The 27727-nt window shown below is 42.4% G+C and overlaps 1 protein-coding gene across 5 annotated transcripts in view; it reads right to left on the reverse strand.

Moving 5' to 3' along the window:
* LOC109887933 (transcription factor 12-like) overlaps positions 1–27502 on the reverse strand; it is a 95956-nt gene extending 68454 nt beyond the window's left edge. Inside the window, exons 1-5 of one of the 5 annotated variants that reach the window (XM_031811441.1) lie at positions 27201–27493; positions 26356–26444; positions 26066–26138; positions 6929–7011; positions 1606–1708 (exon numbers count right to left, since the gene is read on the reverse strand). In XM_031811441.1, coding sequence (XP_031667301.1) covers positions 1606–1708; positions 6929–7011; positions 26066–26138; positions 26356–26427 — 331 coding nt within the window. In that variant the 5' untranslated portion in view covers positions 26428–26444; positions 27201–27493. Of the gene's footprint in view, positions 1–1605; positions 1709–6928; positions 7012–26065; positions 26139–26355; positions 26445–27200 lie in introns of all 5 variants that reach the window. The other 4 variants (XM_031811403.1, XM_031811411.1, XM_031811397.1 and 1 more) reach the window with 4 other exon arrangements.
* Positions 27503–27727: the final 225 nt, after the last annotated feature.

Raw genomic sequence — 27727 nt, forward strand, 5'->3', positions numbered from 1 at the left:
GGTATCTAAACAAAGGGTCTACATCAACCAAATATTTGTCGAAGGAAACTGCAGACCATTGAGATTTGGATTAAGATAATCCATTTAGATGACCATGGCTCGGTTGTAAAACTCCAATGGTGAGTTTAAACAAAAATGGGTCACGTAGTACTGTACAACCAGAGGGTTCCCTTGGAAATGCTGCGTGTATAGTTGTAATGCATAATTGTATAACGTCCCTGCATGCGTGTTCCACCTCTTTGATTGGTGAGGAATTACCTTTCAGGCTTGATTTAATAAGGTCGCTCCAAACTAGGTAATTCCATGTAAATCCCAGATATTACTGCTGAAATTCAATTGTATTGAAGACCAGGCTCATCTTCCAATCCCAGCCTCTGATAAGCACAGGCAATTTAGGTCCACAATCAGATTGTCTAATGCCCTGACACATCATTGCAGCAGATCATTTCCATATTGTGCCACTTATAAGCATAATTACAGCCAGAGCCAGAGAACAGAGAGGAGCCCACCTACCCAAATGCATCCTGTGATCAATCGCCACAAAGATAACATTTCATTTTCAGTCGTCTCCTGCACCAGCACCCATCCGTAAACTATCCACCTTGCATGGCAACCAGTCTCCAGGGCAATCTTACAATGAGCCGGGGATTCAGTTGCCCATTAAACTGTCATGTGCTAACACATCACAATGACTCCAGGAGAAAGGCCAGTGTAATATATAGCTTTTAATTGTTAGAATGTATCTATCACATCAGGGGGGAATAAATAACCTTTAGAAATTCTAACCCACCATTTAGGTTTGATAAATCTATAATATGGTTATATGATGGGGATTTCTTTAACCAGTGATCATCATTCTTATCTGTTCATACTCAACAGTGATTATATACTGGGGTGGCAAAGGACCAGCACAGTAAATTCAATCTCGTAAATCTCCAAAAGCATCCCAATCTGAATGGAGTCACTACTGGCTTCAAAATAAAGGCTTTTATTTGGAAGGGAATTATCATACTGCTGCTGGTAGCAGACAAATGGAGGTGGTGGTGCAACCAGAGCAGCACAATCAGGCTACGCATGATTTAACAAACCCAAACGCTAAGTCTGCATAAACCATCACAGATCACCTGTCATTCAAGCATCTATTAGAAATCCTAAATGATATCCCACAATGGTGATGGTGGGCTGTTTTTGTATGAAATGGTCTCTGGCACATCTGCTTGGTTAACCCCCCTTCCTTAGACACCACCTCCCCTGCCACTGGAAGGAAGTTGCCGATGGCTTTTCTAATAGCTAGAAGACAGTCTTTCGTGATGGAAAACTGTACTGATGGCGTGACTTCCACCCTGGGGGAGGGTCAACTTCTGAAGATGGTCACCACAGGAGGAGAGAGGGAGATGGAGAGCAGGAGAGAGAGGGTGGGGCGAGGAGAGGAGGGGAGAGGAAGTGGAAAAACACCCGACCTAGCGGGGCTGTGGGGGCTGCCACTTCCAGATGCGTGACATGCCTTGTCCACACAGGGCTAAAGGGATTTTTTTTTTTTTATAAAATGGATCTCTGAGACCTTTTGGCATGTGAGGGGTGAGGTGTTGAGAAGCACCTACTTACCCATTATGCTGGAGTTCATAAAAGGTGTCTGGGACAATCCTTCATGGGACACTAATCGACTGCCACTCATGTGATCACCATAATGAGGGCTGTCTGCCAAACCCTGGGGGGAGAGATCAGAGTATTAAACACATTATTAGGCTGCTTGGCTAATTGAGTGCTATGACAGTACACTAATTACTGAGGAAGGAGAGCACAATTGGTCAACTGTCCCCTGAAACTGTACATTTTTCTCCTTTCTGTCATTAAAATCTGACTGATTGTAAAAGCAGTAAAACAGAACCCTGATCAGCCTGTTAAAGCATTTGCCACATGTTTCAGGATTAGAAAATACAAGGTTAATGATGCACATGTAATTCTGTGGATCTGAAGAGGCAGTGGGCTTTTTGAGAGAAGACATGTTGACATGTTAATTGTACATACATTACATGGATCAGAACATGCATGATGCACAAACAAGCACATTCACATATGGATGAAAACAATTAGGAAAAACCCTTAGTCCAAATGGATACATAACAGCATCAGTGACTTGTGTCAATTCTAAGGCGTAATTGCAGGGATTCATCTTCCAATGCCCTACAAGAGGTGGTCATGAACCAGTCCAAGAGATTCTAGCAAACCTCTCATAAAACGCAATACCCATTTCCAGGATCAGTTTTAAAATGTTTCCCCCATAAAAACGTTCTAGGTGGTGTATTTGTTTAGCTAAAGACAGCAAGTCTCAAAACGTTGCCAACCAACATTTACACTAAACGCAACACATTTGCGGCTTTGTTTTTTTGAATGAAAACAAATCTCACTCACTTACGATAATTAAAAACCTCTATATACTGTGACAATAATGATTTTAATGTAAAACATTTAATAACAGGGTATTATATTCTATGATGGGGAAAACTGCCGCCCTCCATCCTACCACGGTACCTGCAGCTTAAAAAATGGCCTTTTTCTCCTGCGGTCTTTCATGACAGTTATCAGCTTCAGGAGCTTAGGTCTAAATATCGGTCACAGTATGGTCTTTGAAAACTCAGGGTCCCCTGCAATAAAATATACTCTGTAGCAGTGCTAATCCCAGGCCCTGTGAAAATCCTCCTGCGCTCCAGTCAAATGCGTCCCTCCAAACTACATTAACTCCCACCGGAGGGACCGAGCAGCACTGGACGAGAATTTCTATAGAGCTTTTTTCGCCCAACTCGTACCCTCTGCATTCAACATACAGTAAAAAAAGGAAATCTTGTTATCCATCTTTTTTGTGAGCAGACGGTGATGGAGTAATTTCAAAGGCAGTGGAGTGTTGTGCTGTGTCGAGGGAATCCACAGAGATTCCCCATTGTGTTCCTGCCAGGCCGCGCTCTCCGTTAATCACGCCATGAACGGACTCACTAATAACACCACCCCTGTGAGAGGCTCCGAAACACACACACAAACACACACACACACACACACACACACACACACACACACACACACACACACACACACAAATACACAAATACACACACACAGGCAGGCAACAACAACCCATACAAACCTCTCCTGTACTACAAATCAAATCCCCCAGGTGTGTTTCAACTGACATTTAACCAAATAAAACAAAGAGTAGTAAGTAATGAACGACTTAATCTGGACATCTCAGTCCTCTATTTCCTCCTGGTCTTTTCTTCCCTGGTGGAGACAGCTGCCACAGAGCTGGAAAAGGCCAGCGAGGAGGGGCAGGTAGGGAGGACCAGAGAGAAGAAAGGCAGAGGGGATAATGGTCAGGGTGAGATCACACTACCCAGCCCACCCTGTGTCTGCTCCTCTGGGACCATTAGATCATCAATCACAGAACCCTCATCATTTACAAACACTGCTCGGCTACGTCGGCCCTGACACTAACACATGCTGTCACTGCGACCAACGGGGCCAGTTACCGCCGGCTACATAACTGTCAAATCACTACTTAAGCATGCAGGCCACAGCTCCTGCCTTGCCCCTATCCCTCGCCACAGAGTTTAAAAAGTCATCTCCTAGATGGAGTGTGGCGTCCCAGGTGAATGTGTGGCTGCGCCGCGGTGGCTTGGGGAGGCATGATACGGGCGTGATGGACGTGTGCAGGGTGAGTGTCGCGGCAGGGCTGGGGCATGCGGGCTGCGGGTGCCTCCTGCATTGGCGGTGGGCACAGCTCCGGCTGTCAGGCGGCTGGCCTGCAGCCACAACTGCCCATGATACGTTTGTTGGCTGGAAGCCAAGGTCAGCACGGAGGGCTGTAGTCTGTTCACAGTCCACTAATCATACACTGCTATCTTGAAGCACCCAAGCAGGCCCCACTCGGACAGACACACTACACTGAACTCTTTGAATAATAGAAACCCGCTTTTCTGAAAAGCGTTTCTTCTGAGAAACCTTGCTTAGTATGAGTTGCTGAACACAATTTATGAAACATTACAGTGAGAATTAGGGAAATACGATTTTTGAGACAAAAGCTGAACTGTAGATAAGTGCTTGTCTACTGTTTAATGGATTTAAAGGGTTCTGTTCCTAGACTCCTCCCTGTCTTCCGGCTGGGCCAAACACACTGCTTGTCAAGGGGTGGGTGTAGCTGGTGCATCGAAGTCAGGCGCAGGAGAGCAGAGATGAGTGGACAAAGCACTTTACTCAGGCAATTATTAAAACAGGATGCAACCGCGTCATAAAAACAAATGCCCAAAGAACAAGTGAGGCAGCAGAAAGTACACACAACCAAGTACAAAGTACCAGCTGCCACAAAGCACTGGTACAAAAAACAAAACCCGGCATACATCAGCCGGAAGCGTACCAACCTGACAATAAACAATTTCACACACAGACATGGGGGGGGAACAGAGGGTTATATACACGACAAGTAATGAGGGAATGAAAACCAGGACAAAACAAATGGAAAATGAAAGCTGGATCGGCGATGGCTAGAAGACCAGTGAGGTCGACCGCCGAACGCCGCCCGAACAAGGAGAGGAACCGACTTCGCCAGAAGTCATGACACTGCTTGACCTAATACTCCCTGTCTTTCCAAATCAAATCTCAGATGAAGATCTAAACCACATCTCAAAATCAGAGGATGTCCTTCCTCTTATTTGGGAATAAGCACCATTGTGCTATAAATACCTCTGGATAAGAACCAAGTAGTACTCAACACCTAGAGAGTATCTATGCATGTGTTCTGCTGCAGGCTATTTATCTGTGCACTCAGCACATTGCTAGTGAACATTGTAACTGCATTTTAGGTACACTGCTTCAAAGTGAATATGGCGCAGGAGTGTGGGGGAGCAGAGGGACAAAGATATAGCACACCATGGTCTGTACGGACAGACAGAGTGATGAATGGACAGATGTACTGGTGCAGGCAGAGATCAAATGTGCCTGGGGATTAAAGAGATTGGCTCCATTCTCTTTGGTCAAAGTCATCCGGATGAACCTTTGACAGGCTGGACACCAGGCAGTGTATAGTTGCCTTTCACCATCAATTTGGTGTCCATACTCACTCTCAATTATGTCTACAAAATCTCCCAAATAGCATGCGCTGCCAATAACAAAAGAAATGGTTTGGTATAAGGTGTAAATTAAGAGAACCCTGCAATTTGCTGTACAGAGAAACTAGAAGAAATACCATCCCCTATTAGGAGAATGGTGATTTCAGAGCAAGTCTTCTTCTCTGGCCTACATGAGTAATCACATTGATAAAACACCTGTAAAACCTGGACAAACAACCCCATCTCTCTGGCTCTCTGGTATTTGTGTGTGCATCCGTGCGTATCTGTGTGAAGGTATGTGTGAAGGAATGTGTGAATGTATGTGGAAGTGTGTGTGAATGTATGTGGAAGTGTGTGTGTGTGTGTGTGTGTGTGTGTGTGTGTGTGTGTGTGTGTGTGTGTGTGTGTGTGTGTGTGTGTGTGTGTGTGTGTGTGTGTGTGTGTGTGTGTGTGTGTGTGTGTGTGTTTCCATGTTTGTGTGCATATGTGCAGTATGGAGGCACAAACAGCTGTCTGCTTACTGATGCCCGCCCCTTGCAATGTCAGAAACGCTGATTTATATGCACCTAAAGCAAAGATATCTCAAACGTCTACATCTTATAATTCGGATCAGGCAGCCGATGGAACCATAGCCTGTAGAGGTTCATTCGGGAAGGGCATTGGAAAATAAACAAGGTAATGCGGGCCGAGCAGACCTGACATTTAACTGATTTCTGATGGAAAGTGACAGGAGATTGACGTTAAATGAAATTCATACAGGGCACCCAGAACCACCATGGTGTAGGAGACAAACAACAAATACAGAGACACAGAATATATATTCACACTTTGAACAGAAATGCCATACGAACCAGTTGTGGTATGATTTCATGTCACGCATCATTCTATTTTTTATCTCTTTGCATGATGCATGATAAATTCAACGCAACTAATCATGTATCAGAAATAACATTTGAATTACGGTCAAAATATTCATATGAGTCTGGATATCCTAATGGAAAGAATGAATGAATCACTCGTTGCTGGTACTGAAATCATTTCTAAGGAATATTCATAACCTAATATAAACATTAGTCACAGTTATAATTTCAATCAACCAAAACAAACAATATTTCCATTTATGTCCACTACCATAAATATAGTTTGCACCTTAAATCCTAATATTGGCACAGATCTCCAAATGGTGGAGTAATTTTCCCCAATTCAGAAATTCCAAAGCATACAACATTAATCAGCTTCCCCTGACAAATGCTTAATATTTCAGATTAGCGCAAATAATCCAATGCAAATGACAACATATTTAAACCCATCACTTAAGAGGATATTGGTGCCATGCAATTAGGTCATACTGGAAAAGAAAATTATGCCAATTACAGGTCACACAACATGACTGGTGCTCTTCCCCTCCCTGCCTCTGCAGTGAGCTGTGAATGTAACACGTTGATGTACTTAGTGTTAAATGATGTGGTGCAGAAAGGCCAGGCAGAGGGAGACAGAGGAGTGAGGTGAGGGAGACAGAGGAGTGAGGTGAGAGAGACAGAGGAGTGAGGTGAGGGAGACAGAGGAGTGAGGTGAGGGAGACAGAGGAGTGAGGTGAGGGAGACAGAGGAGTGAGGTGAGGGAGACAGAGGAGTGAGGTGAGGGAGACAGAGGAGTGAGGTGAGGGAGACAGAGGAGTGAGGTGAGAGAGACAGAGGAGTGAGGTGAGGGAGACAGAGGAGTGAGGTGAGGGAGAAAGAGGAGTGAGGTGAGAGAGACAGAGGAGTGAGGTGAGGGAGACAGAGGAGTGAGGTGAGGGAGTGCACGGAGAGTGAGTGGGACGGTATTCTTACCCTGGAGGACTCGTAGGAGGGACTGGACGACTGGCCACCTGGGGCCCAGGAGGACGATGCCTGGCTCGGCCTCTCATCCATACCTGTCAGAAGAAGAGATGCACAACTCCATCAGCACAGTGTCCCCAGACTCCTTACCAACACACACACACACACACACACACAAACAGACTCTCTCTAATCTCACAAGAACACACACAGACATTTAACAGTTAGACAGAGCTGGAGTGACAGGTTACACATATAAACAAACACAGAAAAAGAGGGGCCATACAGCACAGGACAGGAACCAGTGTACCCCTAGAGGAACTGAATTAGACACCATTCAAAATGTGATATAACAGATGAATTGCAAAGTTGCATTGCTATCCAAAAGTGATTGTTTTTAACATTTCTTTATGATCTCTCCTGAATCAAAAGGCGAAGGCTGCAGTTAATCAAACAGGGCAGAGATATTTCACACGTCTAATGTCTCATAGCAACGGCCTCTCAGTTCTCCAGGGGCCTGGTTTAACAAAAGACATAACAGTGCATCTACAGTCATGTCTGTCCCTGGGCGAGCAAGCATGCTGCCATTCTCTTGGCAGGAGGACAGAAGACAGAGCAGAGTAGAAGAACGTGACTAATCTGTTATACCTCTATTCAAAGGCTGTGCTGCCTTACGAGTGCCAGGCACATTTTCACGGCGTCATTTATTTTGGTTTACATAAATCACGGACAAAAAAATGTGCACTCCTTAGCATGTGTGCATGCTCAAAATGTGCTTCAGAGCACTAGAGCTGGATGATTTGGCAGTGATGTATAGTCCAGCCCTGTCAAAACAGCTGAGCACTGAAACTTCATAAAACTAATTTTAAAAAACTCCATGTTTCCAAAGACAGCAAAATAAAAAATAATAGATAAACAAATAAATCAATAAAGTTGACACAATTGCATGAATTCAACATCTGCTATGTGATGAACAAATATAATATCTGACCTTTGAAATTACATTTATGGGGCCTGATCAGTAAAGAGATACGATTCTGAGATTCTTCACGCTGTTTGAGCCAATATTGTTTTGTAGGTAACAGCATTCCACTCCCGGCCCCATGTAAGCTACATAATTGCAGGAGGGGGAGTAACATCAACATTTTGCAAGTTATTGATTGTTCCCTTTGTCATTTCACCCTGCTTCAGAAAACTGCAATACCATTCATTTGATTTCGCCCTCAAATATAACAGATCAGATTTCAAGGAATTGTATATACAATGAATCAAATATAGCTATTGCAGGGAGTAAACAAACCTTTAAACCATAACACAGACTCTCAGAGGGCCTGTAATCCACTTTAATTTGTTTAAAATTTCTAAATGTTAGTGACAAAAAAACACAAGTCTTCGGTTGCCTGAACCGTGCCACTTGACCGTATGGCTGGGCACACACTAAACACCAGCTATCTGGGCACACACTAAACACCAGCTATCTGGGCACACACTAAACACCAGCTATCTGGGCACACACTAAACACCAGCTAGTTGGGCACACACTAAACACCAGCTATCTGGGCACACACTAAACACCAGCTATCTGGGCACACACTAAACACCAGCTAGTTGGGCACACTAAACACCAGCTATCTGGGCACACACTAAACACCAGCTATCTGGGCACACACTAAACACCAGCTATCTGGGCACACACTAAACACCAGCTATCTGGGCACACACTAAACACCAGCTATCTGGGCACACACTAAACACCAGCTAGTTGGGCACACACTAAACACCAGCTATCTGGGCACACACTAAACACCAGCTATCTGGGCACACACTAAACACCAGCTAGTTGGGCACACTAAACACCAGCTATCTGGGCACACACTAAACACCAGCTATCTGGGCACACACTACAGCTAGCTGGGCACACACTAAACACCAACTAGCTGGGCACACACTAAACACCAGCTATCTGGGCACACACTAAACACCAGCTAGCTGGGCACACACTAAACACCAGCTAGCTGGGCACACACTAAACACCAGCTATCTGGGCACACACTAAACACCAGCTATCTGGGCACACACTAAACACCAGCTAGCTGGGCACACACTAAACACCGGCTAGCTGGGCACACACTAAACCCCAGCTAGCTGGGCACACACTAAACACCAGCTAGCTGGGCACACACTAAACACCAGCTATCTGGGCACACACTAAACACCAGCTATCTGGGCACACACTAAACACCAGCTAGCTGGGCACACACTAAACACCAGCTAGCTGGGCACACACTAAACCCCAGCTAGTTGGGCACACGAAACACCAGCTATCTGGGCACACACTAAACACCAGCTATCTGGGCACACACTAAACACCAGCTAGCTGGGCACACACTAAACACCAGCTAGCTGGGCACACACTAAACACCAGCTAGCTGGGCACACACTAAACACCACCTAGTTGGGCACACACTAAACACCAGCTATCTGGGCACACACTAAACACCAGCTAGATGGGCACACACTAAACACCAGCTATCTGGGCACACACTAAACACCAGCTATCTGGGCACACACTAAACACCAGCTATCTGGGCACACACTAAATACCAGCTAGCTGGGCACACACTAAACACCAGCTAGCTGGGCACACACTAAACCCCAGCTAGTTGGGCACACTAAACACCAGCTATCTGGGCACACACTAAACACCAGCTATCTGGGCACACACTAAACACCAGCTATCTGGGCACACACTAAACACCAGCTAGCTGGGCACACACTAAACACCAGCTATCTGGGCACACACTAAACACCAGCTATCTGGGCACACACTAAGCACCAGCTAGCTGGGCACACACTAAACACCAGCTATCTGGGCACACACTAAACACCAGCTAGCTGGGCACACACTAAACACCAGCTATCTGGGCACACACTAAACACCAGCTAGCTGGGCACACACTAAACACCAGCTATCTGGGCACACACTAAACACCAGCTATCTGGGCACACACTAAACACCAGCTAGCTGGGCACACACTAAACACCAGCTAGCTGGGCACACACTAAACCCCAGCTAGTTGGGCACACTAAACACCAGCTATCTGGGCACACACTAAACACCAGCTATCTGGGCACACACTAAACACCAGCTAGCTGGGCACACACTGAACACCAGCTAGTTGGGCACACACTAAACACCAGCTAGCTGGGCACACACTAAAACACCAGCTATCTGGGCACACACTAAACACCAGCTAGCTGGGCACACACTAAACACCAGCTATCTGGGCACACACTAAACAACAGCTAGCTGGGCACACACTAAACACCAGCTAGCTGGGCACACACTAAACACCAGCTAGCTGGCCACACACTAAACACCAGCTAGCTGGGCACACACTAAACACCAGCTAGCTGGGCACACACTAAACACCAGCTATCTGGAAACACACTAAACACCAGCAAGCTGGGCACACAGTAAACACCAGCTAGCTGTGCACACACTAAACACCAGCTATCTGCATTTGCATGAGTAGAACAAACAGGCCCTTTAGCGAGGGGAGAAGTAGACTTTTCCACAGTGAAAAAGAGCTAGGCCAACATCACACAATCACAATGTGCGGGCTAGACTCCGTGCCAAAGACAATGTAGAGGCCAGCCAATGTGAGGCTGGCAGAACTGCACAGAATGCAGCAGTCAACTCAACTCAACTCATGGCACCTTCATACTCTAGCAATACACTTTTTAAAAGTGAAACAATATGTTAACACTACACATAATAATATAACATTCTAAAAGGGGGAAACGCTGTACTCCACACTAGCTGTAGCACTTGGCTCTGACTGTAGTGCAACCCTGCTTGGCTCTTTAGGGCACTAGTTGTCACCAGCTCCAGTCTCTAGTCTCTGTCCTGACTGCCAGCTCCTGCCTGGGGCTCCAGGGTCCTCTCTCTACACACGACTACAGATATAGCTACACCAGCCAGGGACAACACAATATCACTATGCTTCACACTGATTGAGACAAACACAGAGCGGTAGAGTTGTCTTCAAATGAGGAGATAATGCTAAAATAGTCATCTACGGAATAGCAACATGACCCGTTTTGTTAAGCATTCTCTACAAAAATAAATGTGTGAACGTGCTGGTTATATTATGAATATATATATATATATATATATTTTCACTGATGTCGTTTTTGATTCTTCTGTGCTAAGCCGTTTCTTCAGGAGTATTTTTGTTCTCTAGCGAAACACTCAATCGAATCTGATGAAGGTAAATATGGCTACTATTGATAGGTGAAATGTTAGGGAAAAGGACATGGGTTTTTATATCTACAGCACAGGGAAGTCCTTCTCTGAGGAGTAATTAGGTTTTTTGTCTTATTTCTAATGTGGAATGCATTACTAATATCTCTGGAAGAAATATCTAAATGCACATCTGTGATGTCAATTCTAAGCTAACAGACAACAAGGTTTGAAAGAAAGTGGCCCAGGGACTCAGATCGGTTCCATTTGGCTTGGAAGGAAGGAACCGTCTCTCTGTGGTTTCTACTGTTATGAGTCAGCCGCTCCATTTAACCACCCACCAAATCACTGACAACCAACGTCATGAGACACTGCTACAGTAGCTGAGGTCACACACACACCAACAGTTAAGCAGATAAAAGACAGAGGCATACTATTACTGTAGCCTGACAAATGTATTATAAGATCAATTCCACGTGTCTGTATTTCATCCAGGTCTCATCTGCTCTTAATACAGTCGATATTCACCTACCATTCATCACTTTCATCACGTTTGATGTGTAACAGGTTTTATGGAATAGGGCGCCCATGTCCTGCTGCTGGGAACAGAGAGGCTTCAGAGGTATGGCACGCAGACCTGTGAGCCCCATCTGTGGCAGCTCTGCTCTGGAACAAACTCCATCATATATCCACTCCACTCCGCAACCCAGCACACTGGTCACACTGGTCACACACTTAACATGGAATCATACTGCACTGCATTGACAGCCACATTGTCAGCTGTGCATGTGTGTGTGGCAAAGACCCTCTTCTAATTATTTCAGAACCCTAGTTCTCAATTATAGAATTGAACAGGAAATAGACAAAGACATTATGCAGATATGAATGCTTCAGTTTGACTAGTGGGATTTTGCTCTCTGGCGTGCCCCCACTGCATAAACCTATGCCAAAGAATGTTCATTTACATGCAGTGTCTGTCGAGTAGAGGATTTAAATATGGATTTAACTTGGCACGGGCACTGCTCTGTGTGCAAATCTTTGTCTATCCTGTTTTCAAGTCTGGCAGTCATTAGATATCCTCCTTTAACTTTTCTTCTGTTTAGTATTTAGGAAGAAATCAAAGCAATTCTTTGTTCATTGATTAAAATAACATTTGAAGGGTACTCTGGATATAGGAGACTAACTCCTAAGAGAGGTCTTAGGTTGGCATACTTTTATGAAGCCCTTAGCAATAAAACAAAATAAAAATAACTGATCACAGTCAGTCACAGTCCTTCTTGTGATGTGCATTTCAAAATGCAGCCTGACACACAACCTGGTACTCATTTGCCTATAGTCTCTGTAGTCTCTGTAGTCTTTGTAGTTGTTGTAGTCTCTGTATTCTTTGTAGTCTCTGTAGTCTTTGACGTATATGTAGTCTTTGTAGTCATTGTAGTCTCTGCTGTCTTTGTAGTCTTATTTGTTGTAGTCTCTGTAGTCTCCATGGTCTTTGTAGTCGTTGTAGTCTCTGCGATGCAGCCTAGGAACAAAGTCAGATCCAGAACCTTCTTTTCTTTTCAGAATAGTCTAATAAAAACATCCTGTACCAGCTTTTAACATCAACAAAACAAGTTCAACTAAAAGCATTTCTAGGGTCTATAATCTTTTCGGTTTCTAAAAATAAAGACGTTTTCTGCTAATATCCTTTCAGAGGTTACCGTTTCTTCAGAGGAAAACAATCTCCCAAAAATAAGGACAGGAAATGTCTTGCTGATCTACATGTATGCCTAGACCTAGCTGAACTACATATGTGTGATCAATTCCTCAATGCATACCAACACCTCTATCTGCACTATTTAAAGAAATCAGTGGCAAATATATTTGCGGTTACACAGGAGCTCGGAAGAGAAGCTTAGGAGCATCGTTAAAATCACACCCTTTCTCACAACATCCTAGGCACTGAATTATTTTTTTTTAAGTGAGATTGTCACAACAGTAAAAATGTCAAACAACAATTGAACGCTAGTAACTAACATTCCTACATTTCATCTGCTATCTTACTACATAACTGCTACATAACTGTATGGAAACTCAACATCTTGAAAATAAAAATGTATACATCAAAGAAATTCCAACATTGTTTATTTACAGATTTATGGATAGAGACTGAATACAGACAAACAACTCATTGTAACTCTGCTTGAGCTAGTAAGAACATTTAATCCAAATAAGCCACACTAAACATTGGAACTGTGTCAAAGTGCAAAATACAAATAAAATCTACAGCATCATTTAAATGAGGTAGCCTGAACAGCAAATGTTTAGCCTTATGAGTAACCTCACATGCAACCAAATATTCCACAGTCACTGAGCAGTGCTGTTATGTTCTGAGTACTCTGTTCGAGTGAACAGAGGTGTTCAGTGTGGGGAACCGGAGCTTACATCACTGCCAACTGACTGTCAGGAACAAACACATAATATCCTCCATGTCTCAAATCAAACACGTGAACACAACTTTGAATTGGAGGGCAAATATTTATCTTGGCAATGTCTGCTCTCCTCTGTAGTTTAATTGTTGAGCAGGTGTCCACATCCCCTCAGACATACAGTCAAAAGGGCACCGCACCGAGTGTTCAAACGGACCCTGTTTTCTGGCAAACCACACTGAAAAAAGAAATGCATTTGTTACTTCACACAACTGTGAACGACCACTGCTAAAAACAACAAGCACACCAGACGTGACATCACAAAGCGATGTCCAAGTCATTCGGCAGAACTGAAAACACAGTTTTTCTTTGCCAAATTGCTAGGAAACCAAACATTCAGACCAAGCGGGCATCGCTTGTGGAATCACTGCGGGCTGCAATCAATATGGACCTACAGGGAAGCAACATCATAAATGATGGCAAACAGTTGTGGCTGCCGATGCATTACCATGTCTTTACCAGTTGTGCTCTGCCTCCTCAGAGAGGAAATACGTCCTTTAAATAGTCTAGGAGTGAAACATCAATACAGAAAGAAAACGTACACAAGCTAGCCTCATACTTCACCTTACATGACTGAATCTACAGTGGGGTTAAAGTAATAAACTAAACATTCTCAGAATCTTAAATAATGAACACTACGCTCAACTGACATTTGTCAAAAAGCAATGAAGGCATCAGGTATAGTAATCGATTTTTGATTAATTGTTAAAATAAGTAAACAATACGGTGATTATTTCATGGTAGTGACCATTATAAAAATCGGACAAAAAAAGTCACCCCCTCACAATGAATATTTCTAATAGACTACCACTACTACAACTGCCTAGGCTCACCAGCCTGTTAATTTAATTAAGTCTAATTTGTGCAATGTAAAAATGTACTTTCCCATACACATGTAGCAATGAGAGGTTTGTCAGAGCTAGTGCAGTAGTGTCTTCATTAGACAGACTCTCTCTCTGCACTGAGATCCAGTCATCCACAAAGCGCTGTCACAGACAGAGGCCTTGACAAGCAAATGACAAGACGCTTCTCCTTCGGGATCCCCTCCAACTCCGAGCAAACAGTCGTAAGGCAGGCAGCAGGCAGGTTAATAAGACATGCTGTAGCGATAGATAGATATACATTTTAATTCGTCACGGCATCTTTAATGAAACGCATCAAACAAGAGTGCCTGCAACCAAGCAACCAAGTCTGCCATGGTGCACAGCTTGAGCTGATTTGTCTGTATGCAAAGAAGGGAGCTATTTTCGGTTGTTCACTTCCAATCTAACAGCTACTCTCTCATGTCACATGGAGACCGGCTCGGCTCGCTGCGAGGGACAACCCCTCACTGGGGCTGTGTGTGTGTGTTGGAGTATCCTAAACTGTTCACAACTCACATGGAAGTAGACAAAAAATACATTTTGACTGTGTGCAGAGAAATAACATTTTTTAAATAAAAAAGCATCGACTAGTTTTGGGCAGTATCCACATTTTCATACCATCATACCATTTCTCCATACCGGGGTATACAGTATTATCGAATGTGCACACAAGGGGTGCTAATCCCCCCCACCTGGCACAAAACCATTTAGGGAACATGGATCTTGATCTAGGATGGGATTGAATGTCTCTGCTGTTACCAAGAAGCTTGATCTTGACATCTAGCCACTTAGCTAGCAAGTTAGCAAATCAAATGCATAGCCGGAGCCCTGAGCTGAATATAAATGATTTGATACATGTTAGATTTCTTATAGTTATATTTAACTTATAATTTGTAATAAGCAGTGGGGTAGCACGTACTTTGGCAGACCACCTGATCCCCCCCCCCCCCCCATTTTTATTTTTATATATATATTGAAAATCATAGCGTCGGTATTTCGAAATACCTCAGTATACGGTATATCGCCCAATCCTAATATCAACATTGTCAAATGTCATCAAATTACACCATAATTACTATCAATTTCATAATTTGTTTTATACTTAGTGATTTTAATTTGTAGAAATATCTCTAGGTAGGCAGAGGTATGGAGCCGGCGAAGCTGCAGTATTTGCCCAATGTCCCCCTGCTGAGCACACACAACACACAACCGATGGCCTCTTCAAATTCATGTCATTAACAGGCACGAAGGAGAAACCGCAATTTCCCTCTGTTCAAGCTGCAGTTGGGTTCATGTATGTTTTGCTATCTCTGTTTCTCTGGCACACTTCGGAGGGGCCTTGAAGGGTCCTGGCAGTGCAGTTCTGCTGCATTTGTCTGGGTATGCCCAGTTCAGACGCATTAATCCAAACTCTCATTCCCTGCAATTTCCACACTTCCTTCCTGTGCTGCTGCCTGCGCCCCTCGCCATATGTTCACAGTGGCTTAAGGAGGAAAGGTGCTTTTTCCTCTAGAGGAGCTGGAGCACGCAGGCTAAAGATATGAGGAATTTATCTCTGCTATAACATAAACTGCCAGAGTGCAGTAGTTATGCAGAATAAATTAGTTTCTAATTTAACATAAATCAATTTCCCTTAGGTTTTTTGTTAGTAACGTGCATCTAAAATGTTTACAAACACCAAATCCACTCATATTTCATTCAAATGGCAAAAGGCCTTGGACTGGTTGAGAAACAGTTTAACTAGGCATAGTGGCAGACTAAATGAGCTAAGTGCTCTAATACTGCTACGCAATAATATTTCAAGTGATATTACATCAACAACAAAGAAAGACTCATAATTGCAGACTCAATTTACCCTAGAACCTGTACTGTAAAAATCCTCAAATTGCAATCCACTCAGCAGAAAGGTTAACTACAGAGAAGTGCCCTCGTGTGGTCATACAAGCAGACAAGTCATATCTCTTTATTCATTCACTGTGCGTGGATCATTTTAGGGTGAAACAAACACGGGAGCACAAAAGGATTAGCCTACCACACCAGCGGGTTCCTGCAATCAGCAGCGTGTTTATTACATCAGGAGGACATCGTTTTATTGAGCTGCTCATTAGTAGGTTTAATCAGAGTCGTGTCTTATGACTGTTCTAACAGCACTATCAGATCCCTCATCAGAGGGCTGAGTACTATCTCACACACACACACAAACACACACACACACACACACACACACACACACACACACACACACACACACACACACACAGCTGAGAGACAATGAGAAAAATGGTAGGAAACACACACATCTTTACTGAAATGAAAGCACACGAAATCACAATGAAGAATGTAGTTAGCGTTCCCCCATATAGCTTGTGATACAGAGTCCCTTCTCATTCCTGTGCTCCTGGCCATAAATTAGCCAACATGGCAGAGGAAGGCCCATCGAGTCCCACTCCTCTGCCTCCAACTACAGTGCTGAATATAACACAGGCCCTGGTAGGCAGTGGACTGCACCAGAGCCAAACATTCCCTCATTCTCCCCTGGCCCTGACACCAATGGCAGGGCTGTCAGCACAGCAAGCTACTCTCACGCTTCTCATAGGAGGGGGACAGCAGGCTTTCCTGACTCATTTAGGCTTGTGTGATCTTCTCTTCCTCGTGACGTGTTTTCTAGTGATGAAGATGAACATGTGGGAGTAAGAGAGCCCTTCTTTGGTATCAAAAGTGAATTAACATGATGGGACGATATTAATGATGTAATAAAGTGAGTGACAGCCAATTAGAGCGCATGACCAGTGCCCCTCTGCTGTCCCATCTGCTTCACAGTCAGAGAGGATCCTGGGACGGTGCCAAAAGGAGGCTGGAAAAACGACAAGCTCTCTCAATTTATTAACTCACTTTTCATCACCCTTTTTGATCAATGTTGATTAGCACAAATAATCAAAAAGCTAAGTATTAAAAAAAATATCAAAAAGCTAAGTATAAGTTTAAGTATCCTGGACCTAACTGTCAAATAATAAGTGATTCATATTTCAGTCTTCTAGCTCAGTAATAATTATTCGATTTGCAGGAAGGGAACATATTCCCAGCTGAGAGACAATGAGAAAAATGGTAGGAAAGCACACAGTGCAGTGTCATCAGTATTTCCTTCAAATCCTGTTATTTTTATTAATCTGCAATAACAATAAAATGTTAATGTATTGCCATTTATGATTTAAAGGATGTAACACATGTAACTGCTTCCTCTACCTCATTCAATAATGTAACAAAGCCAAAGAGAAAATGATTTCCCTTCATTACAATAATTACCATGGTAACAAACAAAATGAGGTTGCATGAATTGAAAGTTGAGAGCTTTACAAAAGATTTAGCTTGAGTCCGTCGCCTTTAATTTATTACTGTAAATCCTTCAAAAGACAAATTAAAACCAGGAACAAAACAGTGGCAGTAATCCTCAATTATTTTAAAAGAGGAGAGATTGAACTTCATTTTGATTGGAATTTTGCACAGCACAGCAACAAAATATTTCAGACCTCAGACCTAAAAATAACATGCCACATTCACTGCAAATGCAGTTGCAACCAAATCTATACATAGGAGAGGCTGGCCCAGCCACTGCTGAGGGATTAGGCCTACACAACAATGACTTGGACTCATCAGCATTTTCTACATCTGAAATGGAAATCCTGACAAATGTATCAAGCCTCAGGTCACGGTCACGGTTATCCTCACAAACTAGCCACAACACCTGAGAAAGTGTGTGAGTGTGCGTGCCGCGTGTACCGTGTGTGTTTGTTCGCGCGCACGCGAGAGAGAGAGAGAGAGAGAGAGAGAGAGAGAGTTTATGAGTGTGGGAAAGAGTGAAAGAAGCAGAGATGCCCCATTGTGCAACAATCCACTCTGTGATCTTCAAAACCACTAGAACAAAACATGACCCTATGATGGAAACCTATCTGATAAGGACAATTATTTGGTATGCTTTTTGGCAAGGCAGTGGTGTACATAGTCTGATTCCTGCATTTAAATCCCCCTCCCCTCAACACCTGCACAGACTGACCAAACAGACAATTTCCTTATCATACCTTCCATCTTTAAACACAAATAGGACATAGCCAGTGAAACCCAAACAGCTAGGTAGGCAGAAAAGGAGCTGTAATAAAAACAGTGATAGTAGAGGGGTGGCCACTCCCTCCTAGCCTGTATCCCTCCCTCCTTATGAGATCCTGAGTAGATATGGTTAAACTGGTAAAGGGCCAGTCCCCAACTCAGCATCCCAGCAGCTCTCCAGGGTACCCCCAGTAATGCTCTGTCCAGGGCTCTCTGACTCCCACAGGGGCCTGGCAGATCAAACAGGGGATCATTACTCATTCCTTCCCACTAACCCCTGCTCTGTTATTCCCAATCGAAGCCCTGCACGCTCCCAGGCGCATCACTGACACCACACGGCAGGCCCGGCTGCATGCGATGGCCACGAGCTCTCAGATCATTAGACGAGGACAACCCACCCCTCCTCCTCCCGCTGCTGCCCCCAGATACGTCCTCAGAGAGTAGGGCCAGTCATTTGTGGTCAGGATGGAGGTAGGTAATGCTAATGCTCTCTCTCTGTGACATGTCCATGCGTGTGTGTCAAGGCCTGCTTCATGGTTGACCAATGCAACTCCGTATCTCTGAGGAGTGCTTTCCACCTTACACCAACATGCTCCCTTAAGTCCAGAGTACTCAGCATCAATATACTGTATTTGGGAGTTAAAACGAACAGACATCCTGTGCTTCAGCAGCAGGTGTTCCCAAAGCATGCATTCATGCATGCATGATGCATACATACATACATGATGCATACATACATACATACATACATACATACATACATACATACATACATACATACATACATACATACATACATACATGATGCATACATACATACATACATACATACATACATACATACATACATACATACATACATACATACATACATACATACATACATACATACATACATACATACATACATACATACATACATACATACATGATGCATACATGATGCATACATACATACATACATACATACATACATACATACATACATACATACATACATACATACATACATACATACATACATACATACATACATACATACATACATACATACATGATGCATACATACATACATACATACATACATACATACATACATACATACATACATACATACATACATACATACATACATACATACATACATACATACATACATACATGATGCATACATACATACATACATACATACATACATACATACATGATGCATACATACATACATACATACATACATACATACATACATACATACATACATACATACATACATACATACATACATACATACATACATACATACATACATACATACATACATACATACATACATACATACATACATACATACATACATACATACATACATACATACATACATACATACATACATACATACATACATACATACATACAGATACAACTCACTACCTCAGTCCAACACCTAACACTGTGTCCATTCAGACTACATCAGCCAGAGGTCAGGCACAGATAAGCAGGAATAGAAATATATCTCTGCCTGGTTTTAAATCCAGCTGCCTCAAGTCACAATAATGGTTGTTTGGTCCCCACCAACTAAGTGCCTTCACAAGTTAATACAACATCAAATACATGGTAATAAACTGCTCATTTAAAAAATGAATTGGAATCCACATCAAAGGAGCCAAGTCAGATGTACAACACCAACTTTCTTCAATCAAAATAATGACAGTCTAGGAGAAGCCTGATAGTAATCTACCGCATATTGGGTGACTGAAGACATTATTTGAATGCTTTTCCTCTTGGCAGACCTGCAAAAAAAGATGCAAAAGCTGTGCCAAGTCACCTGCCTTCAAAGGACTTCCATCGCTATGGCAACAGCACAGTTCTCCATAACCAAGTCAGGAGCTGACCTGTGATACATAAATGAGAGATGTCCAAACTCTCCTTGAATCTTCCCTCCAGTGGCGGGTGGGAGGCCCAGTCTGCCAGGGGAGTGTACCCATTTGAAGGCATCACAAACGCAGTGTGGCCCAATGGTTCACAGAGCAGCCGGCAGGTTATCTAAAAAATAAACTGACGTCTCAGAAAAAAAAGATTCCTTCAGCAATACAATCAAAGGCTTAAAACATGAAATTAAGTTTATCAAACTAAAGCTTGCTATAAGACCTGATCATATTTCTAAAAATGAAATAAAACATTTATTTTATTTTTATATAGTCTAGAATTTTTTCATGCGTCTTTTGTAAAAAAGGAGTTCTAAGACTACAAACTCAAATGAGATGATCAAAACAATGAGAGCCTATGAGAAATGAAATCAGTCAAAAGGAGAACTGGAGTGAGAAGCATGTCAAGGTACAACAGCTTCCGTGAGCAAAATAAAATAAAAGATTCAGCTCAGCCCTTCTTTAAGAACCTCAGTTGAAAGCTACTGTTGTGGTTACATATATTGAATCTGTTTGAACTAATCCATTGTAGAAGAAAATGCATGCTTAAATTGAAGACCGACTTAGCAGTTGCTTTAAACAAAAAATACAACATTCCAAATCCTTTGAAAATGCTTTGAAGATAAGCTGCGTTCAAGATGAGTTTTGTCACCTTTTATATCTTCACACAATGTGACATGTACAGTGGAGAGGTTTCTGTGTGTGTTAAATTATCTTAAAATGCAAGCTGGGTACTTCTGCAAGTTCTAAGTCTTCTGACTGAACAAAACAATCCTTGCTTAATAATTATGAATGAGAATAAGTCATATTCTTCAACACTGTATTAATAATTAATCAGCAGATAATAATATTTTCTAATCCATGGGGATAAAAGCTGAAGAAAGAGCTTTAAACTGAGAGAAAGTTTGCTCAAGTGGAAGGAAACTGCAGTGTAAGTCTATCACAAGCATATCATTTAAATTAAATTCACAAAAAGTACTGTAAATATAATTTAACAGTTCTGACATCCTTGTAACATCCTTATACAACTTCGCTTCATCTATTCTGTAAACAAGCGAATGATAACATGTGGCACATTCTTTGAATTGACTACAGGCCAACCAGGAATACCAACCAGGACCATTCTAAACAAGATGGGATAAATAAACATAATTACAGGAAGGCAAAATCGCAGGTGAAATGTATCATAAATTCTGTTCAGGTAGTCAACCCGCAGTAGGAGCAGAAATATTTGCCTCAGTCTGTCCCTCTAGGAGCAATAACAACCCAAACATAATTATGGCTTTTCTGATTCTTGGCTGACTTCTACAGCAGGTCTAAAGTAAATGGGACAGAGAGAGCAAACCATGATCTGAAAATATTCCTAATATAGCTCACCAAATATAAAAGTGCCTCAGTGAGCTCTGAAGCAAGCTAACTGAGCAGCTTGGACATAGATGTTACGTAAGTATTGCCTCATGCAGAACATTACATTTGAGGTATCAGTGGTTTCTAGTTTACTACTTACTTTAGGTCAAGGAGTATAGCAAGCTTGGAAAGCTTGGAACAGACAGGTGTGTGACTGTGACACACATAAAAAAGCCTCATGGAGAGTCAGCCCAAAACAGATCCCACATACTATCTTTTGCTGGAAATAGAACAAAAACAGAATCCACATAAGCCTCTACAAAACATGGCTTAATTCTTGTGACTTTTCTTACTGACTAAATAAATACCACCAGGCATTTCAGCCATGACGATGAGCTTTGATGGGAAAAACAGTCTATGAACAGGCTCTATTTCTTTTCTATTCTAAACAAAAAGCACCATGCTGATGCTGGTCTATTTTGGAAGCCACAGTGTTCATGCCCAACACATCAGGCTTAAAAGTGTCTGGTCACATGATGTCCATGAATGCCATGCTATATTAAATTCTAAAGCACACCTCAGAGTTTACTGAGTTCAATTCTCCCACTTCTCACATTAGGAATTCAGAAAAGGAGTTCCTTTGTAACACTTGAATTGAAGCAACATTCTATTTTATATGTATTTATGGTGGGGCAAAATGGAAGGTATGATCACTGAAACAGAAGTAGGCCAATTCAGCAACACTTTACATAGCATTAGCTACATAGAGCGCAATTAAAGGATGATTGGGAATATATTTGACATAAGGTAAACAGACTCAAATTGATATATATTGATAATGCTCTGTATATTTGTTAATACTTATGAATGCACAGTGATTGCTTTACCCAAACTGATTTATGAAAGTGCAAGTATATACAGTGCCAGCAGGTAGCCTAGTGGTTAGAGCATTGGACCAGTAACCGAAAGATTGCTGGATTGAATCCGCAAGCTGAAAAGGTAAAAACCAGTCATTCTGCCCCCGAACAAGGCAGTTAACCCACTGTTCCCCGGGTGTCGTGGATGTTGATTAAGACAGCTCCCCGCACCTCTCTGATTCAGAAGGGTTGGGTTAAATGTGGAAGATACATTTCAGTTGAATACATTCAGCTGTTCAACTGACTAGGTTTTCCCTTCGGAAAGTATTCAGACCCCTTGACTTTTTCCACATTTTGTTACGTTTCAGACTTATTCTAAAATGGATTAAATAAATAACAATCCTCAGCAATCTACACACAATACCCCATAATGACAAAGTGAAAACATGCTTTTAGACATTTCTACAAATGTATTAAAATAAAAAAACAGAAACCTTATTTACATAAGTATTCAAACCCTTTGCTATGAGACATGCAATTGAGGTTCGGTGCATCCTGTTTCCATTGATCATCCTTGAGATGTTCCTACAACTTGTATGGAGTCCACCTGGGGTAAATTATATTGATTGGACATGATTTGGAAAGGCACACACCTGTCTATATAAGGTCCCACAGTTGACAGAACCAAGCCACAAGGTCAAAGAAATGGTCCTTAGAGCTCCGAGACAGGTTTGTGTCGAGGCATAGATCTGGGGAAGGGTACCACAAAATCTCTGCAGCATTGAAGGTCCCCAAGAACACAGTGGCCTCCATCATTCTTAAATGGAAGTAGTTTGGAACCACCAAGACTCTACCTAGAGCTGGCCGCCCAGCCAAACTGAGAAATTAGTGGAGAAGGACCATGGTCTGGGAGGTGACCAATAACCTGATGGTCACTCTGACAGAGCTCTAGAGTTCCTCTGTGGAGATGGGAGAACCTTCCAGAAAGTCAACCATCTCTGCAGCACTCCACCAATCACGCCTTTATGGTACAGTGGCCAGACGGAAGCCACTCCTCAGTAAAAGGCACATGACAGCCCGCTTGGAGTTTGCCAAAAGGCAGCTAAAGTCTCTCAAACCACGAGAAACAAAATTCTCTGGACTGCTGAAACCAAGATTGAACTCTTTGGCCTAAATACCAAGTGTCATGTCTGGAGGAAATCTGGCACCATCCCTACGTTGAGGCATTGTGGGGCGGCAGGGTAGCCTAGTGGTTAGAGCGTTGGACTAGTAACCGGAAGGTTGCAAGTTCAAACCCCCGAGCTGACAAGGTACAAATCTGTCGTTCTGCCCCTGAACAGGCAGTTAACCCACTGTTCCTAGGCCGTCATTGAAAATAAGAATTTGTTCTTAACTGACTTGCCTAGTTAAATAAAGGTAAAATCAAATCAAAAAATGGTGGTGGCAGCATCATGCAGCAGGGACATGGAGACTAGTCACGATCAAGGCAAAGATGAACGGAGCAAAGTGCTGAGAGATCCTTAATGAAAACCTGATCCAGAGCGCTCAGGACCTCAGACTGGGGCAAAGGTTCACCTTCCAACAGAACAACGACCCTAAGCACACAGCCAAGACAACAAGTCTCTGAATGCTTCGGGACAAGTCTCTGAATGTCCTTGAGTGGCCCAGCCAGAGTCCAGACTTGAACCTGATCAAACATCTTTGGAGAGACTTGAAAATATCTGTGCAGCAATGCTCCCCATCCAACCTGACAGAGCTTGAGAGGATCTGCAGAGAAGAATGGGAGAAACTCCCCAAATACAGGTGTGCCAAGCTTGTAGCGTCATACCCAAGAAGACTTGAGAGGCTGTTATCACTGCCAAAGGTGCTTCAACAAAGTACTGAGCAAAGGGTCTGAATACTTACATAAATGTGATATTTCCGTTTCTGTTTTTTTATACATTTGCTTACATTTCTAAAAAAACTTTTTATTCTTTGTTATTATGTGGTATTGTGCATAGATTGATGAGGGGAAAAAACAATTTAATCCATTTTAGAATTAGGCTGTAACATAACAAAATGTGGAACAAGTCAAGGGGTCTGAATACTTTCCGAAAGCCCTGTACTTAAAGCACTGACTTGACCTGGATCCCAAGCTATTTACTTCTGTGGAGACAGCATCCAGAATGGGAAGTGAGGATGCAAAGTACTCTGAAAAACATCCTAACACTTCCCAGCCTTTTCACAAAAGCTCCCTTTTGGCCCCATTGTCTTGCTGTTCAGTCCATTGTCTTGCTGTTGTTTCCACTAAAAGTGTGTCCTTTAGAACTAACGACAAGGCAAGGTTGTTTTACGCAAAACAAGTATTGAGGAGGCATAATGCTTGATTGTGCTGTGGATTAATGTCCTGGAGCCTTTACAGCAAAGAAATGATCCACATAAAAGCAGGGAATTTAAGCAACCCTTATTAAAACGTCTACGACAATGAAGCAAGATGCATCAGCCTAAACAGCCCACTTCTGCATGAGAAATGCTCCTGGCTAAAAGTACACTACATCAGCTCACGTCTTCTAGTCATTGAGCCTGTGAGATAGAGATATATGTGTGAAGGCCACATGAATGGCCAGGTCTTTAGGGACATGGGGCTGAGGAACTCACTGCCTTTTTCAAATAGCTCAGCACTGGGGGAAGGACACATGCATATGAAACACCACTTGATGCTGTAACCCCATACTGTACTTACTACACAACTGATAGACATTGGATATCTTTGGTACAGCTTTTATATGGTGCACAAATCTAGGGAGCAATATATCACAAATGCAATCAATGCCCCACTGTCAATATGAGCAAAATTGATCTTGTGTCATAATCAATAGAAAATGGGTATGCGAAAAAGCCACAGAGCTCTTTTTGCACACAAAACACAAGGAAGGGTTATAAAGTAGTGCTAATTAAAATGATACTACACTGTCATAGCTGTTAGGTCAAAAAGTATTCTTTCACATATGTAAAATAAGGCTAAACCATTCCTTATTTCCACATCTTTACAGCAATCAGTCTACGATAATTCCAGGTGGAGGTGGCATGTTTCACACACCAGATGTGCAGAGTGCACACACACACCGCTAAGGCGGGAAATGAATAGTAATAGTATGTTTAATATGAAACCTTCCTCCTTTGGCTTTTCACAAAATGAATAATGCAAATTTCCGAAATGCAGTGGGAGACATCAGGAACACTCATATGAACTGATTTCAAACAGCAGTGGTTAGACAAGACACAACAGGGGGAGAGACAGAACCAGGGCCAGAACAGAACAGAACAGAGGACATATTAAAATAGGTTTCTGGGATAAAATCCTACCTGGTGCACTGAACTGGCTGCTTCCAAGAGTGGTTGGTCGGTTTTTCCCACTATTTACAGGTGGAGAAAACATCTAACAGAAGAAAAGAAATGGTCTGAAAAATGTGACTCTGAGACAAATTAATATTTAGTCTTTGATAATCATGCATCTGTTACAAGCTGTTCAGACGTCCTGTGTTTCATAATCAATTTCTTCACTGGAGAGACATTGACTGATATAGCATAACGTGGGCTAAATAACAAACAAATAAAACATTATAAAAAGATAGTTAGATAGATAACTGTCCTACCGCGCTAAAATCCAGCAAGTCACTCAATTCCTTGTCTGTGCCGATTGCGGCAATCCGCTGTTGAGGATTCATCCTGCCAATCTTTAGACCTAAAGAAGAAACAGATTGTTTGCGTAGGTCCAATTATTATTATTTATTTTTTATTGTCCTAATTCCTTGATTTAAAAAATGTATCCATTCAATAACGAACTTCAGTAAAGTGCAATCTCATTCTAGATTCCGACTAAAATTGACAAGGAATATTCCCAGAACACGTCGGTTCCGAAAATAAATCTGCACAGTGACCCTTGACATTGCTGTGCGAGTTAATTGATCAAAGGTAGGCTACTGCAACAACCGATGAAAGTAATTGTAATTGACCCATTGTCATCCACGTTTCCACGCTCCCTTTTAGAAAATGTTATTGCACATTATGTAATCTGAACAGAATGAAAAGGAAAAGGTAGCCAATACGTGGTAAGGAAATTCCATCTACTTGGAATGGTACAGACACATTGAAAATGCTTTGCGCTGCGTGTAACACCAGTGACACACGGAGACCTGCAGCATCGTTTTTCAAATGTTTATCTGACTCCCCAAACGCTACATTTGTATCAATCTTCCGCGACAGACTAAGTTACAAAATAACTAACCTACTGTAGATTTTTAAATCACGGATTAATAATAGGCTATACAATACGTTGCTTTGCAATAGTCAGTGATGAGCCACGAACTCGATGTGTTATTAAATAGAAAGTGAATTTGCATGTTAAACAAAAACAGAAAATCCACCAATATGCTGTAGGCTACAGATTCAGGCTGTGTAAAACGCCCTTTCAAGTAAAAGTAGTAAAGCAAATGCCAACCCTTTACTCCATACCAGCTCCAGTCTCTTGTATCCCAACTTCTTTCACCCAGTCCGAAACCTTTTTTTGACAAACTCACTACAATATTTTACCTTTTCCCCTTTAAAATTCCAACTAGGGCGATCGGGTGTGGTAGTATGGAGCTTCGTTTTCCTGTAACGCGTCTCAAATACTGTAAAATATTGGTTTAGGTTGTAATATTTAGCTAAATATCCCCTATATGTCACTTGCGAGTTAACCTTATGCAGACAGACATTTTTGCTTCGCAAAAACCTCAGCACCACAATGACATTCTGTGTTGTATCCTTCCGCTGAAAACAGTGAAACGATATCCCCGGCCTAGCCTACTACAGACACCACGCGGAGTGGTAGGAGATCACAGTAGTTGAGAGGACCCATCATATTACATTTAGCCGGTCTTAATCAATCATTAGGCACAATTATGTGAGACTAGTACAAATAGATCGAAACCAGATTTTGTAAGTTGTGTCAATCAGAGCATTGGTGTAATGAAAGGTATTGGTGCA

This window comes from Oncorhynchus kisutch, linkage group LG3 (assembly GCF_002021735.2).
Source record: "Oncorhynchus kisutch isolate 150728-3 linkage group LG3, Okis_V2, whole genome shotgun sequence".
Taxonomy (NCBI): Eukaryota; Metazoa; Chordata; class Actinopteri; order Salmoniformes; family Salmonidae; genus Oncorhynchus; species Oncorhynchus kisutch.